The sequence below is a fragment of the Gasterosteus aculeatus genome, chromosome 9 (assembly GCF_964276395.1).
Source record: "Gasterosteus aculeatus chromosome 9, fGasAcu3.hap1.1, whole genome shotgun sequence".
Lineage (NCBI taxonomy): Eukaryota > Metazoa > Chordata > Actinopteri > Perciformes > Gasterosteidae > Gasterosteus > Gasterosteus aculeatus.
This window is the reverse complement of record NC_135696.1, coordinates 5,868,566-5,885,744: the sequence shown is the minus strand read 5'-3', so window position 1 is coordinate 5,885,744 and position 17,179 is coordinate 5,868,566. Positions and strand designations below refer to the sequence as shown.

At 49.2% G+C, this 17,179-nt stretch overlaps 1 protein-coding gene across 2 annotated transcripts in view; it reads right to left on the bottom strand.

Annotated features, from left to right (window-relative positions):
• The window catches only part of LOC120825384 (alpha-1,6-mannosylglycoprotein 6-beta-N-acetylglucosaminyltransferase B), a 90,735-nt gene extending 75,572 nt beyond the window's left edge, over nucleotides 1-15,163 (bottom strand). Inside the window, exons 1-2 of one of the 2 annotated variants that reach the window (XM_078080272.1) lie at nucleotides 14,635-15,163; nucleotides 10,211-10,323 (exon numbers count right to left, since the gene is read on the bottom strand). In XM_078080272.1, coding sequence (XP_077936398.1) covers nucleotides 10,211-10,323; nucleotides 14,635-14,672 — 151 coding nt within the window. In that variant the 5' untranslated portion in view covers nucleotides 14,673-15,163. The remainder of the gene's footprint in view (nucleotides 1-10,210; nucleotides 10,324-14,634) is intronic. The other variant, XM_040186986.2, reaches the window with a different exon arrangement.
• Nucleotides 15,164-17,179: the final 2,016 nt, after the last annotated feature.

The following is a 17,179-nucleotide window of genomic DNA, read 5'->3' as shown; positions in this document are numbered from 1 at the left end:
GAAGGCCGCGGGTCTCTCAGCTAGAACAAACGCTAGTGAGAAACACGCTTTGGGTGAAGGGACTGTCATGGGTCCTTGTTAATCCGTTAAACTGCAGAGTATAAACAAGCTCCATAGGGAAGGCCTTTGATCAACTTTAACATCTCCCTGGTGAGTTTTTGAATCGGCAGGGAAAAGAAAATGTGGTTACGCACCTTTTTTATCCCGCTTTTTCATCATTGTCTTTTTTAAGCAATGCAACCTCTAGGAATCTCATTCTCTTGCTTAATCACAGATGCACACACACACACACACACACACACACACAAACAAACAATCTCCATTCTACCACCACCTCCGCATTCCTCCCCCACTTTCTCATTTACACTATTGAGTCCCAACCTCTCCATCTCCGGCTCACGGCTCTTGATGAGTTTGTGAGTCACTGAGTAACGGGGATTTGAGAGGGGATTTGAGAGACAACCTCCAGTGGAAGCCGGTAATCCACGTAGGCGAGAGGTGGCGACGAAATTCAAGCTAATACCCAAACAATCGCTATCAGCGAAACTCCCACTACAGCGACAAAGCCTTACACAGAGTTGCCCGTTATTGTGTGCAAACGGCAGGCTAATATCTGTGTAAGAATAAGAAGAAGAAGAAAAATGACAAAGGCATGAAATCCTGTGAATTTGATGTATGTTGAGAAAAGCGTCTCGTTGACATGTGTTCCTGATGGCCTTGTTGCCTGTCACGGTGTGGTTCACTTCCTGTCTTATTTTGTAGTTTTCTGCCACTCGTGTCCCCGGATAACTTCACTTCCTGCCTTGTCCTGTCATCCCCTGTGATTGTTGGATTGTTTCCACCTGTGTCCAATCACCTGCACCTCCCTAGTGTATTTAAGCAGTGTGTTTTGTTTGTCCTGGATGTTCCCGGTCTTTTGTCCTGGAAGTTCTTCGTTCCTGCCAGCGGTTTTTTCCCCCGGTACTTGTATGTGTTATTGCTTTAAAGTCTGCGTTTGAGTCCTGCCTTCCTACCCAACCCTGACAGTTGCCGACACATCTCATGATGATTCATCTTAGATGACAGCTGCTGACATCATCACCAACTCGGGACATAGAAAGCCCCATTACATGTAAACTCGGTCATTTTCTGAGATAATAGAACTAGACAACAGACTAAAGGTTTTCTGTGGACGTACCAGTTCTGAATATTATGCTCGTAAAGGTTAAAATTAGCTGTCTTCTTCAGTTCAAATGTTTGTATGAAATACTTCCTGTGTTAATTTAGTCAATGTTAAAGACTGATCTTTTTAAGTAAATCATCTCTCCCACTATTTCAATGGAGCTTTGAAGGCAGAGGTCATGTTTGACAGGGAGCCAAAGGCTGTGGTCAAAGCAACAGCCAGCTCTGTAATGACACAGTCACCTCTTTGATAAAAGGCTCAATTACAGAATAAAGCTTTTACAAATACATGAGTGGACTCTCATTGACCCCCTTCGACTCTCATGCATCAGTTCAATATCCTTTCCATTTTCAGGCTGGTTTGGTTAAATGTGTTACATGGACCAGTTGAATGGAGATATATTTTTGTCACTGGGCGTTAGAAGCGTCGATGTTGTTTACTGGCCTGATGATTCAATAATTATGAATCACGTGTCGACGTTTTTCCAACCATCTCAATGTATCGCATAATAGTTTTCTACATTTCTGCCATTTTCTCTCAATAGAAGCAGTCAGATGAGTCCGCGCTCCCTTTTCACTTAGGACATGTTTTCAAAACGAGAGTGCAAAGAAGTGACACAAAAAGCTGCATCTTTGTGCCGTTATCACTAAAAACGTTACAAAACATAAAATCTTTATCCTTCTGAAGCGCTGTCACAGGCAGACGCTCCCCGTCCCCGGAATATTGAGGTGCGAAGATCGGGACCTCAGTCACCCCTCTGTTTTGAGCCATAATGGTTTGTGCCATCTGGGATCAGCCCACCGACTCACCTGGGGCTCGTCACTAATCAGAGCCAGCCCTGTACTTAAGCCTGTGACTCCCCAAAGCTCCTTGCGAAGTCTTGTGCATGTTCCATCACATTCCGAGCGTTTTCCCAATCTCCTGTTCTTGCCTGTTATTGACCTCTCGTTTGTCCCAGACCTCGTTCCTGCCTGCCTGATCCTCAACGGTACTTCTGCCTAACTCCACGTAATCCCGGCTTTCGACCACCCGCCTGTACTCCGGATACGACCACGCCTGACCCCCTGACGGTGCCTCTGTTTATCCCCGCTCTCCTGGCTTTCGACCCTCTGCCCGCCTACTGGACTCGACCACGCCTAACCCTTGTCTGTACTTCCACAATAAAGCTGCGCTCTGCGCTTGGGTTTCACTCCTGTCTCTTGTGATGCGTTACAGAAGACTTCGCCTTCAATCAGACCCAGCAGAGTCGCAGAGTCCCTTCAGTCCTTGGAGATGTCCGACCCGGACCAGCGGGCTGTAGGAGGCCCCAGCATGGCACATATCGTCAAACATCTTGCCGCGGTCCAAGCAGAGCACGGTCAACGACTGGGTCGAGTCGGGGAGTCCATGCACAACTTAGCAGCAGCGCTCCAGGATTTCCAGCAGTACACAGTACATACGGCTGTTCAGGCGCTCGCCGCTACTGCCCCTGTCGAGGCTCCCTCTACCAGAGGAACCCTCGCACCAGCGTTACCACAGTCAGCACTTCATCTAACGCCACCTCAGCGATATGATGGTAGTCCCGAACTCTGCAGAGGTTTCCTGACGCAGTGCTCGTTGATATTTGAACTGCAATCCCCACAGTTTGCTTCAGACCGTGCTAAAGTGGCATTTATCATCTCTAGGCTCACAGGAAGAGCCTTGGTGTGGGCCACGGCCGTGTGGGACCAACAGGAACCTGTCTGTTCCGACCATGAGGGGTTCATGCAACGGCTAAGACAGGTGTTTGGTCACTCTACTAGCCTGCAGGAGGCTGCGAGGCGCCTCCTGAAGTTACGCCAGGGCCCACGGTCAGTGTCTGACTTTTCGATAGACTTCAGGACCTTGGCAACAGAAAGCGGGTGGGAAGACTCTGCCCTGATGCCCACCTTTTATCATGGCCTTAGCGAGTCTCTTAAGGATGAACTGGTGAACAGGGACTGGGGCAATACCCTTGAGGACCTCATCAGCCTGGCTACCCAACTCGACCGTCGCAGGAGGGAGAGACAGCAGGAGAAGGAGTCCAGGGGCAGTGATGACCACCCGCTAAGGGGTCTTCCACACAGCGTCCCCGAGGGTACCCCAGCCCCGGAGGGGGAAACAGTGCAGCTCAGAAAAACTCGACTGTCCCCTGAGGAACGAGATCAACGAAGGAGGGAGTGGTTGTGCTTTTATTGTGGTAAGGCTGGGCACTACCGGAACAACTGCCCCCATCGGCGGACCAGGGAACAGCCACTGACTGTGAGTACGCTCTTCTGCCCAAACATCTCCCAGCACCAATGCCTGGTACCGGTCACTATCATCGGGAGCAGGGGGCAGGCAACAACCGTTCCTGCGTTGATAGACTCGGGGTCTGCGGGGAATTTTATTAGTCAACGCCTAGTACAACAACTGCAACTGGCTACGTTGCCCTGTTCCCCACCATTATCGATTACCGCCATAAACAATCAGCCCCTTGGGTCAGGCTTCATCTCACAGGTTACCGTCCCGGTTACCCTGGTTGTGGGTGTTCTGCATTCTGAAGAATTATCCCTGTTAGTCATTGACAATGTATCGAACGATGTTATTTTAGGTCTGCCATGGCTGGCTTTTCATGAACCACAAATTTCTTGGAACACTAACGAACTGCTCCGTTGGGGTGACAAGTGTGTCTCTCAGTGTTTGACAAAACCCCTCAGAACAGCCACCATCAGGAGCACAGCCACGGCTGCCACACCAGAGGTCCCCCCGGCCTACCGAGACCTTGCAGCGGTGTTCAGCAAGGCGAGCGCCGAGTGCCTGCCACCACACAGACCATGGGACTGCGCCATTGACTTGGTGCCAGGAGCTACGCTACCCCGAGGTAGGATCTTCCCATTATCTTTACCAGAGTCCCGGGCCATGGAAAAATATGTGGAGGAGGCTCTTGCCAACGGCTTTATTCGCCCATCCACGTCACCTGCAGCCTCAAGTTTCTTTTTTGTAAAGAAGAAGGATGGGGGTCTCAGACCATGTATTGACTACAGGGGGTTGAATTCCGTCACCGTTAAGTACCGCTACCCCCTGCCTTTGGTGCCTGCAGCAGTGGAACAACTGCGAGAAGCTCGGATATATACTAAACTAGATCTCCGCAGCGCCTACAATCTCATTCGCATCAGGAACGGGGACGAGTGGAAAACGGCGTTCCACACGGCAACAGGGCATTACGAGTATCGGGTGATGCCTTTTGGATTAGCCAATGCCCCATCAGTGTTCCAAGCCTTTGTCAATGAAGTACTCCGGGAATTCATAGGCAGGAGTGTAATAGTGTATATTGATGACATTCTGGTCTACTCCACAGATCTGGAGGCGCATGTCAGGCATGTACGCCAAGTCCTCGACAAACTGCTTGAGAACCACTTGTATGTCAAGCTGGAGAAGTGCGAATTCCACCAGACACAGGTACAATTTCTGGGGTACATAATATCCCCCCAGGGGGTCCAGATGGACGAGGGGAAGGTCAAGGCAGTAATGAACTGGCCCGAGCCCCAGACTATCAAGGAGCTCCAGCGGTTCCTAGGGTTTGCAAACTTTTACAGACGCTTCGTCCGTAATTTCAGTTCTGTTGCAGCACCCTTAACGTCTCTATTCAAGGGGTCCTCCAAGAAGCTCAGGTGGAATGAGGCTGCCGCCTCGGCCTTCCGGAAACTGAAGGACATGTTCACCTCAGCGCCGGTCCTCAGGCACCCGGATCCGGCCCTCCCCTTTGTGGTGGAGGTGGATGCATCTGAGACAGGAGTGGGAGGCGTCCTCTCACAACGCCAGGGTAAGCCCGCAAAGCTACACCCGTGCGCGTTCTTCTCTCACAAATTGACCTCGGCCGAAAGAAATTATGATGTAGGGAATCGAGAACTCTTGGCGGTCAAACTGGCGTTTGAGGAGTGGCGGCATTGGCTAGAGGGAGCCAAACACCCCTTTCTGGTGCTAACCGACCACCGTAATTTGGAGTACATACAGTCGGCTAAACGGCTAAATCCGCGTCAAGCTCGCTGGTCTCTGTTTTTTACCCGCTTTGACTTCATTTTGAGTTATAGACCCGGCTCGAAAAATGGCAAGGCAGATGCACTCTCCCGGCTCCAGGAATCTGCGTCCTCCCAGGACACTCCGGGACCGATCCTACCACCTAAGCACATCATCGCTCCCATCAGGTGGGATATCATGGGGCAGATACAACAGGCCCTGCCAGGTGACCCGATTCCCCAGGGGTGCCCCGGGAATAAAACCTATGTGCCCGCAGCGGTCCGAGCTCAGCTCCTTCAGTGGATGCATTCATGCCCCAGTTCTGGGCACCCAGGTATCCAACGCACCCTTGCACTAGCCAGAGAGCAGTTTTGGTGGCCATCTCTAACACAGGATGTCACAGACTATGTTCAGGCATGTACCACGTGTGCACAAACAAGATCCCCCCGGGACCTCCCCTCAGGTCTCCTGGAACCCCTCCCCATACCTAACCGACCCTGGTCCCATATGGCAGTGGACTTTATCACCGACCTTCCCTGTTCCCAGGGTTTTACCACCATCTTGGTGGCGGTGGATAGATTCTCCAAAGCCTGCCGCTTGATTCCCCTTAAGAAGCTACCCTCTGCCTTGGAGACCGCGGAATCTCTATTCCATCATGTGTTCCGGACCTTCGGCCTCCCTGAGGAGATTGTGTCAGACCGAGGGGTCCAGTTTACCTCGAAGGTATGGGCAGCATTTTTCAAGATGTTAAATGTACAAGTGAATCTGTCGTCTGGATACCACCCGCAGAGCAACGGACAGACGGAGAGGCTGAACCAGGAGATTGGCCGGTTCCTACGCGCCTACTGCTTTCAGCAACCAGGGGAATGGAGCCGGTTTTTGCCATGGGCAGAGTATGCGCAAAACTCGCATAAAAGCACATCCACAAGGATATCACCCTTCCAGTGCATGCTCGGTTTTCAGCCAGCGCTGTTCCCGTGGTCTGGGGAACCGTCTGAGATCTTGGCGGTAGACAATTGGTTAAGGCGGAGCAGGACGGTCTGGGACGCTACCCGGACAGAGATACAACGGGCCGTTCAGCGCCAGAAGAAGTACGCCGACCAGCGCAGGCGCCCAGCGCCCCGGTTCCAACCCGGGCAGGACGTGTGGCTTTCCACGCGGAACATCCGTCTCCGCCTCCCGTCTAAGAAGCTAAGTCCCCGTTTCATTGGCCCATTCAAAATCATCAAACAGATCAACACAGTGTCATATCGGTTACAGTTACCCTCCCATTACAGGATCAATCCGACCTTTCATGTTTCCTTGCTTAAACCTGCAGTCAGGACCGAGGGCGGTCAGTCAGGACCTGAGGTGCAGCCGGCACCACCCCCACCGCTCCTGGATGACGGGGTAACATACACGGTCAGGGCACTATTAAATTCGCGTCGTCGCCAGTCTGGTCTACAATATCTCGTAGACTGGGAGGGTTATGGCCCTGAGGAGAGAGCCTGGCGTCCAGCCGCGGACATACACCCTGACCTCATCACGGACTTCCATCAGGCCCACCCCGAATGTCCCGGCCCGCGCCCTCGGGGTCGGCCCCCCCGTAGAGGACGAACTTCGGCTTCCGGAGCCGCCTGTAGAAGGGGGGGCTCTGTCACAGGCAGACGCTCCCCGTCCCCGGAATATTGAGGTGCGAAGATCGGGACCTCAGTCACCCCTCTGTTTTGAGCCATAATGGTTTGTGCCATCTGGGATCAGCCCACCGACTCACCTGGGGCTCGTCACTAATCAGAGCCAGCCCTGTACTTAAGCCTGTGACTCCCCAAAGCTCCTTGCGAAGTCTTGTGCATGTTCCATCACATTCCGAGCGTTTTCCCAATCTCCTGTTCTTGCCTGTTATTGACCTCTCGTTTGTCCCAGACCTCGTTCCTGCCTGCCTGATCCTCAACGGTACTTCTGCCTAACTCCACGTAATCCCGGCTTTCGACCACCCGCCTGTACTCCGGATACGACCACGCCTGACCCCCTGACGGTGCCTCTGTTTATCCCCGCTCTCCTGGCTTTCGACCCTCTGCCCGCCTACTGGACTCGACCACGCCTAACCCTTGTCTGTACTTCCACAATAAAGCTGCGCTCTGCGCTTGGGTTTCACTCCTGTCTCTTGTGATGCGTTACAAGCGCATAAGTAGTGTGCGGTAGACTACGAAAGTACATTTCTCAGACAGCAGCTCTAAGACACTTCCTGCAGGTCTTTGTCATTTTACACTATATAAATCTGCCGAGCCTGTATGGACTTTTCCTTACTCAGAGCTCTTACAACCTCCATTTCGGCCCATCACTGTTAGTAGTGAAAGCAACAAGTTAATGGACCCCTGAAGGAGCCAACTCTCAGGTTGGTCACTGCATCGATGCAGAACCTTTCACAGCCACATTGTGATGCAGCTTAAATTTCTAATTGCTAAAGCTCATTATGATGCTGTTAATTATGTACATTGCACCTAATATTGTGGAACTGGTAATAGTTCTTCTGCAAATCGCAGCATAAATTGTTTCTAACTGCTCCTTAACCAGAAATGTCTTGACTGATATCCAATGGCCATAAAACTAGCCAAATTCTGCCTGTGGAAAAAATACATTAGTGACTTCAAAGCCGATAAAAACAATAAAAATGACCACGGCTAAAGTTGCCGCACAATAAAACAGCCCTTCTGTGTTGAACAGAAGCAGGAATTGTTTTAATTTGGCAATGTGGCACATTTTCACATGGAAGGTCAGTCCGATTTGACACGTTAGCTGTGTGTGTGTGTGTCTCTGTGTGTGTGCGGCTGCTCCTCTGCAGGTGGGGACAACAGGCTCAATGAAAGGGCCAGTTGTTTCACGAGGCTGATTTGAACAGAGCAGATGGATCTGTCTCTTGGTCTCTCTGGTCTCAATCTTGTCCCACATTGCTGCCGTCGCCCCATTTAACAGCCAATTTCCAGCCAGCTCATCGCAAACACACACACCTACACACACACACACACACACACACACACATGGATTTCTAAAGTCTCTTTACCACAGCAAGAGCTGTAAGCGGTGGTGGACCACAGAGAGCGTAAATGGAGAGAAGAGGGTGAACACAGCGGGGCATGCACAAACAAATGTGCCCCGGCACACTGTTGATGACCGAGATACAAGCTTTAGTGCATAGACAGGCACAAAAGTATTTAAGCGCATTGGGATACAGAAAAAACCCTGTAGACAAGCGCACGCACACACACACACACACACACACACACACACACACACACTATTAAGTCCTATGGGAAAGCACCAGTGGACACGATGCAGTTTTTAATGAGCTGGCGCCAGATGTCTTTCCAGGCTGCTGTGCATGACTAGTTGAATAATCAAGTGCATTTTATTTAGACACACCAACACATACACAGTAATCTCAATTTATCACAAACACAGTAATCCCAAATGCCCCTTTCCCTCCCTCACCTCCCCATCCACACTCCATTATCCCTCTCACACACACACACACACTGTGACTGACTTTATAATACGCTCCTCCGTCTCCAGTTAAGTCCGCTATTTTATGTTTTCCATTACCACCAGTCCATCATGACCGACAGAGTGTAGTTATGACTGGTCGGCCTCGACAAAATGGCCTCTGACTTTCAATCTGCGCGCCCCGTACAGCTCCGGCACTTTTATTCTCTGCCTCGCTCGCGGCGGTCAGCCTTCGTGTGAAATCGGCCGGCCGGTGCGTTAATGATATTTCACTGGTGAGATACGGCGCCGCTGGAGGCCGGCCTCAGTGTCCAAGCGGCGGCCAATGCGCTGTGTGTGGAAATTCCCGCCGGTGCTGAGAAGTGTCTCAACGGCACAGTGTAAGATCAGGAGGCTTCGCCCGCAGCTTATGCTAATGTATCCATTTTGCTCCGTTTCAATTTGCATGTAAAGTCACCTGCTCATACCTCTCCATGTCTCTCACTGCCGCGCTCTCAACATCCTACTCATTCTCACATCTCAACATTGAGTACGTTTAGCACTTAATTAAGTAGTTATTATTCACTTAAATGCAGGATGAAGCCGGGGCTGAGCGAGACCCCATCCCGAGTCTCACTGCCTGGGTTCCTTGACGCCTCCGGGCCCGGCATGGCTCCCATTCCACGCTGCGATCATCCCACCCCTAAACCCTAAACCCTCCTTAGAAGATGCTCATTCAACCCTCCAACGTGGACGCCAGTGGCTGATGTGTAAGTTGGCACAAGACATTCTGGGGTTAGGCAGAGAAGTACTGTCCGTCATACCACGTGTAGTTAAAGCAGAGAGTTATATCACTTCTCTGGACTTCCTGTGATGGAGAGTCTCGCTGAGGAAGCTGAGAGCGTTAAGGGGAGCTGTAAAATGATTATTTTGATCCTCCAGATATTGTTGACAGTGCGACAACAAAAAATCATCACTGAGTAGATTCATTCTCCGTTGTGTTGTGCACAACTGTTTGTGCGTTGTTAAGCTGCGCAGCACTGTTGGCTCAGTCAACAGCATTTCACCAAACTCATTTGGTCACATGTGCTTTGATAACATATGCACCATGTTGTCGTCTAGTGCAGGAACCCTAAAAGTAGTGAGGATGAACCCACCCTGCCGTCACCGCCGGGGATCGGACCCATAGCTTCACAGCGACCGACTGGCGTCTCCACCTCACCTCCCAACCGCCGCATCAATCTTCCCTTCCAGGCGGCTTGATTTGTCTCTCACCACTTGACCACACCTCTTGCAAAAGCAGCTTTTCTGCAGAGGGTTATGCTAGTGAAATGTACTGGTCGTGCTTGTTCTGCAACCCAATTTACATCTACTTGGCGGTTTCTCTCGCCTCGTCCCGCCATCCCGGGACATTTTATGTTTCCAGTGACAGGTGGCGCGGCTTTGACAAAGTGCCAAGTGGCAGTGAAGTGCCAGCAGGACCGGGGAGAGTTATAGCACGGCAATACGCGGTGACATCACAGCATTTCAACCCAGCGGAGGAACAGTTTAGAGCATGCACACACACACACACACACACATGCATGTCAGTACCTTCTGTGCGGATGGTGAATGGGGAGTCCCCGAGTCTCTTGGCTGAGAACTGCCCCCCCAGAGAGGTCATTAGAAAGCACAGGCTGAAGAAGCCAATTCCCACCACGAATATCCTGCAACACATGGGGGAGGAGAGTGGGAATAGATGAAAAGGGAGTTGAGACAGGTACACATATTTACGGGGAAGGGCAGGTAAATAGATGTTTTCCCGGGCAGGTCGTTGGGAAATAATATGGGGAATATGAGGAGAGAGAGAGAGAGAGAGAGAGTGGGTGTGGGGCGGAGTGGCGGTGGAAAACAAGTGGTTTAGGAGTGTCAATGGGAAGATGTGGAGGGGAGAGGAAGAAGAGGAGAGAGTGGAGAAGCAACAGGAAGCACATCCAGAAGGCAGGGCACAAATACAGCAGCGATCACAAGCGGAGATGGTGAAAATTTGATGCCAAAGGGCACTCAAAATCTTTTAGCGTTTGGATGTCATCGGTTGGCTGACAAGCGGGACGTCGGCCAGAATGGGTTTGTCCCCTAAGCAGGCAAAATGTCATTATTCACGCGACATCAGAGGCGTGCAGAGGGGACAGGAAGAGGAACAGAAGACGGGCAAAAACATTGAAGCAATTCAGGTGACCGTCAGAGTGTAAAAGATTTCAGTCCCCAATAACTCACGTCAGCATGTCAGTATTGAACCAATCCTTTAAACGGACCTCTGGTGACCGTGTTTTTAAATCCAGCAGGTTGTGAGCTCTGATCTGCAGTGAAGATCTGGCTTAGAAACATAAACTTCTTCGTTGCCTCATTTTGTGGCGCGGACGTGTTGCCTCAGAAGGGGAAAAGAGAAAAAAAGAGACTTCTCCCATGGAAGACAGCCATGAGAGAGTCAGATCTTTCACTTAAAAGCATGGAAAATCAGGTCTTTTGTGTGTGTGTGTGTGTGTTCAAATCCTGCCCTAGTTAAGCTACTCGGTCTGCTGAATATGGATCAGAGGTTATCTTATAATGCCAAGACTCTTTGGGGAACCGGAGAGGCAAAGCTGTCTGTGATCTTCATCCGCTGGACAAAATACAAGTCGGCCTCCGTGACTAACAGGTCCTCCTTTAAAAAAGCTCGCTGCTCAGCTGCTAACACCCCCCCTGCCTTCCCCCCGCCCGCCCGCCCACCTCGCAAGAGAACAGTCTGTGAAGATTTAGTAGCAGTAGAACAGTACAAAAGGAGGATTTAGAGTGAAGTTCACCTCTACTTATACTAAATATTTTCCCATTTCCCTACATTTGTTTGGGTACAATGTTGTTATCCTAGATTTTCTACAACAAAACAAGCAGTTAAATATTGTATCCAGCAAATGAAGAACGTACCTAAAAGTGCAATAATACAGCTCAAAGAAAAGCAACTTTGGTGATATAATTGTCACAAACCATTTCATAATTTACTCTGCACCGGTGACCTTGAAGCTCGTAACTTCTGCCCCAGACGTTGGCTAAATTGAATGTTAACAGAACAAATGAATACATTATTCATAGCTGTTGCTTTACTCCTCGACTCCGGGGCGAGAGGCTGTTTGCCTTAATGCCCCGGCCCCTCTGTGAAATTTGAAAGCACTTCCCCGCGATGGGAAGTAGCTCCAGTCACGCAAAGTTCTGAACCAAAGGTCTTAATATTGATGAGGCCGTCAGAAATGAGTCGCCACCGGCGGCGTGCAAGAATGCCCACTTAAAAGTACATTTGCCAGGAGTGATCACGATGATGCCACATGATCTGCTAAGTACATTGAGTACTTTGGAAAACTCCCCCGGAGACTTTATATTCCCAGACGAAGCCCATGTTGTCGTAATCCGCCGGCTTCAAGGACAGAAAGTGGGAGCGCAATATAATAATAATTAGCATTCTCATCGACAAGGCTCTTATCTAATGGGCTGCATCAAACGTGATTACAGGTTTCAGTTCATTTACAGTGGGATTTATTTTTTGTTTCCCACACGTTTTGGAAGCAAAATTGATCCGATGACATTATTTTCCTTTTAGCTGGTTGGATCCGATGAATTAAAAGACAAACAGTACTTTTTGTCTGACTACATTCGTGTGGAAAATTGACACCACCCTAAATTTTGTAGAGCACACTCGTGATGAACGCTCTGATCATTAGGATCGGAGCCGCAAGCGGCATGGAGAAGTGGCAGCACGTCGGCACCAATTAGTCATTTACACGGAAAACACGGGCACGTCATCATCGCAGCGTAAGGGTACATCAAAATCAGAGCATCCCGGCAGCTGGCACATTCACCGTGGTTCCTCTATTACCGCTCTGTCCCTCCCAGGACACTATGAAAATTATGATATTATGAATATCGTAACCCCCCCCGCCCCCCCTTCCTACACGCTCACATCTGTTCTGGGCATATTGCGGAATGAATTAGAATAGCTCAATCACTGTCAGCAGACCGCAGAGCTGCGATGCATTAACTGCTGCGAATCCAATAATCCCAAACACTCATTACAATAGTGGGGTTATTTGTCATGAATATGACTGCCGTGATCCAGCGATGCTTGTACCTGCATGGATTATGCACTTACTATATACTTTGATATGATTAGCAGGAGACACATTGTTTCCACAGTGCAGCCCCTCCCCCCCCCCCCCGTATTATTTGTCTGATATCTCTTATTTATCAGGAAAACCGGCGTGGCCCAATGACAGGTTTGAAAAAGATTAAAGGGGTTAGATAGAGGACACTTAGGGAAAATTGGCTGATTTTACAGCTCGCCAGGATGCTTTTTTTTCATTACACTTCATCTAGTCCCTCAGTGATCTACGGATTAATAGTCTTGTGTGTGTGTGTGTGTGTGTGTGTGTGTGTGTGTGTGTGTGTGTGTGTGTGTGTGTGCGCGTGTGTTTGCAGGAAAGCGACGCAGTGACTGATGGGAAGACAAAGCAAGGGGGGAAAAAAATAAAAAGACTGATAAAAATATGAAGTTCATGTGGGTGCAGAAGCCCGATGCCGTCCTCGGGCGGTCGTTTCCGCTCTTATCATTTTCTCTTACCGTTTTCCAAAGTGGTGTTAGGTGGGTGATATGAGAGGATTAGGTCCCGGCCCTGGTTGACGAGTCCTTAATTAACAGGCTTAAAGTAAATGCTCTGCTCCCCTTAATTGGATCAGAAGGAGAGATCTGCTATCAGCTAATTGGCTTCCTCACACATACAAATCAGATTCTGCCTGCAGGTGTCAACGCGAGAGGAGCTCTGCGTGGTGGAGAAAGATATTCGTTGTGGTGTTTTCCAAGTAAACCTTTTCCAGGTGCACAAAGTAGCCAAAGATCAGTGATCCCTGAGGGAAACCTAGCAGCTCAACTGGTAACAAGCAAACCGTGACGGCTGAATTCTGCCTGGCCAATGGCCCCTTTCCGGTCCCTCCCGCTCCCCGCTGAGCTTTATGTTGGTATTATGGCCTGGCTTTCGTCCGTCAAAGCACTTTGTCAACTCTGTTTTTAAATGTGCCCTTTAAATGAAGTTATTCTTATTATTAAGATATTAATATATCAAATGAAATCAGTCTTGTCATGATGCTCCAGTGATCTGAGATTCCTGTTCACAATAACCACAGTTCAAGCGCCTTTAAATGTCCAAAGAAGGTTGAATATCACCAAGTAATACATTTCAGAGTGAATGACTAAAACACCAGCTGACTGGGCGAGACATCCGTTGTGATTTTGAACATGAGGCACATCTGTGACCAGCTCTCAAGGCTTCCTCACAAAGACTGCTTAATGACGGTGTTTGAATGAGAGCTTGTTCCACTGATTCAGTGAAGCATGAATGTAGCCACCAGATACAGTATTAGATGGAAAGTGGGTACAAAAAGAAAAGGTAGATGGCTGTGTCCACTGATTCTCCAACTCCCAGAATCCAGAAATAGAGGAATGAACCTAACGCCGCCTTTATTCTTTACCTCTCAGGGCAGATATAAAGCAGTTCGGTGCCCGATGACTCAATGGACCCTACGGCTATAAACTGTCAAACGTGTGTGACAGATTTCTCTTGACATCTTCACAAAAACAGGCCGGATACACAGAGATAAGGGAACGCTCCCCCCCATGCAAGAAACTAAGTTAGAGCTCGCCCGCCTGCTGGCACGGGCTTTCTTGGAGCGGTTCCTCTGCGTTTTGTCCCTTTTCATCCGCGCGGATCTTAATCTAATTCTCCTCCCGGAGAAAACATCTGGTGTGTGCGGCCAATGTTTTGGGTGAGGGGCGCTACTCGTCCGCGCACTTTGGCCGCGCGTAATGCACCAGCGCCGCGGAAGCAGGGAATCAATGCACATTTTGAATCAATACCATGCGAGCGCAACGCCTGACGCCAACATGACAGAGGGACAAAAAAAAAAACCAAAACACGGTGGAGAGAAATAACCCCGTGGGGCTCTTTGTCTCTTACCTGAACGGTTTGAACGTCACAAGGCATCTTCTGACCATAATTCGACCGTCGATGCAGCCAGTAATCACTTCCCAAAACGAGCGACCTCGGACATCGCTGCTACCCTCCCGACGTGGAAGTTGACGCGAGCCGACAACATGTCTATGCGCGTGCCAACCAGCGGTGCACAGCGGCGGGCCACGCGCTCGTTCGAAGCGGACACTGTGACCAGAGGGGGCTGCCAAACGGTGGAAAGTTTCATTCAGCAAGTGTCCGTGGCCGTGTTGGAAGATAACGTGTATGGAGCGTAATTCCGTCGCGAGGCGAGCACTCCGGATCTGAGGCGAAGTGCCGCGCGCTGGTTCTGTCGGGCTTATATATCCGATGGGAGTTACTGAACAAATGGCGTTGTCGTCAGACCTCCGGGTAGAAGTGTGCGTGGGTCCCGTCGAGGATTCCACGGAGGGGCGAGCTGGTTTCTCGGACGTGTGAACTTCTCGGGGAAGCCAGAGCGAGTGGTCGCATCGCCCAGTGTCCACTTCTCAGGAGGCAAGCTCGCTAGTTTTTGTTTAATCCGGTTGATATTTTCAAAATAAAAGGCTTGTTCGTCATGGCCAATTGCTTGGAATTTCAAGGAGGTAACGAATATAAACAATTATACGAATTTGAGTAACTGTTTTTATAAGACCCCGAATTACGAAGTGTTCCCCAGAGGAACTGAGTAATCCACATGATCGTATCTAATGGTTTACATACCCACAGTTAACCTCTTATTTTCAAGTTTTAACACAATATTTAGTAAAATCAATGGTAAACATGTATTACAAAACTTGAAATCGTAATTTACGCAAACTGTGGAACATATATTAATTAGCTTTCTGTGCAATCCTTTAGGTTGTACTTTAGCCAGGATATTTTTGTTACTGAAGAGGAAAATTGATTCAACGGCACGACGACCCTGGGGGCTGAAGCACTAGAACACCCCCGAAGTGCGAACACGTATTCTTTTTTTTATTTAGGAGTAGTATTTCCACTATTTCCTTTCTCGTTGTAACTTCCTCTGGCTGACTTGACGTTCATCCAGCGGCACTGATCCGGATTGTCCGAAGCCCCCTACCCCCCTCCCCGCGACCATGGTGCCAGCTTCTATGTTGTGACACGAAAAGCACTCTAGTAGCACTCAAAAACCCAAACCTCTATGTTGCCACCTCAGTGCTTGAGAATCATTTCGCACTTTACCTGCGATTCTTCTGTGCAGTCTGCCTAGAATCATGCCTTCTGTGGGGCTCTAAACTGTAGCCAAGTTGGAGTGGATCACCGTCTCATTTGGAGGTGGAACTACTTATTTGAGTAATTGATTGTCGCTTTAGACGGTTGCGCTGTGTGTCTATTTGGTGTTTACCAAAATAAGGCCGGTGTTGAGCACCGCAGTAAGTGATTTCAGCACCACGGACAGCGACGGGGAGCGGGATGCAACAGCGGCCCCCAGCGGCCGGTGTTGGTACAAGCTGTCAGAGCAGCGGTAGTATTGACAGATATCGTAGTAGTAGACTGCTTAGTAGAGCAGAAAGTTGATTTACCGGTAAAGATGCAATAATGACACAAGCTTTTCCTTTTTCTTCTCGGTTGACACTTAAAATGACACAACACACCACTCTAACACATTAAAGGGGCCCGAAGCTATAACTTCAGACAGTGTTATCTGTCCTGCTGAGTTATTTGTAGTCAGTTATGGTCGCTACACAGATTATACAGTGTGTGGCCAGCGGAGTATTGGAGCAGAAATGGAAGCAGAAGGGGGAAGAACTGCAGGGGACCAGAGTGAAGATGACAGTGCGATCTTAAACTCCCTTCATGCATCACTTGCTCTGGTAGATGTGGATTTGACTGACAGTCCGCCGCCCGTGCACGCTGTCCCTCACTGCGGGTTGTGGGAATAGTTCTGATCTATCAGCGGGAAACCACTGAGAAAAACAAGGGATTTTTACACCACTGGTTTGTTTGTTTGTATGCGTGTACGTTTGTGCACACATTTGAGAATGAACAGACACACACACAAACACACACAATAGTAGAAATAACACAAATTTTAAAAAAGCATTTTGTCAGACAGATAGAATACCCTTAAAGAACACCTTGCTTCAGACTCCCACGAAGCAAACATAGACATTTCACCCCGGCTCACATCAAATCCATCATTCAGAAAGTCTTGTACTCTCTGTGTGATAGATTGGTTTAAAAAAGTTGCAAGATGTGCCCACTGTGGCAAAGAATGGCCTCCTGTCTTTGGAAGAACCACAGGTCTTGCCAAAAGATAGAAGAGAAGAGAAGAGAACAATAGAACTGAACCAAATGCACGACTCAAGAAGCAAAAAGTTTATCACAAAAAACCCAAATGTTAATCATTCTCTATAGAGGGAAACCCTGTACTAAACCTAAGAACTAAAAATGATCTAGAAAATAAACTATAAAAAAGAACCGAACAGAAATCAAACATGAACATAGTATCAAAGTAGCGAGGCCTGACAACGGCAAATGGCATGTGTGCAGCACGGGTTCTCTGAAA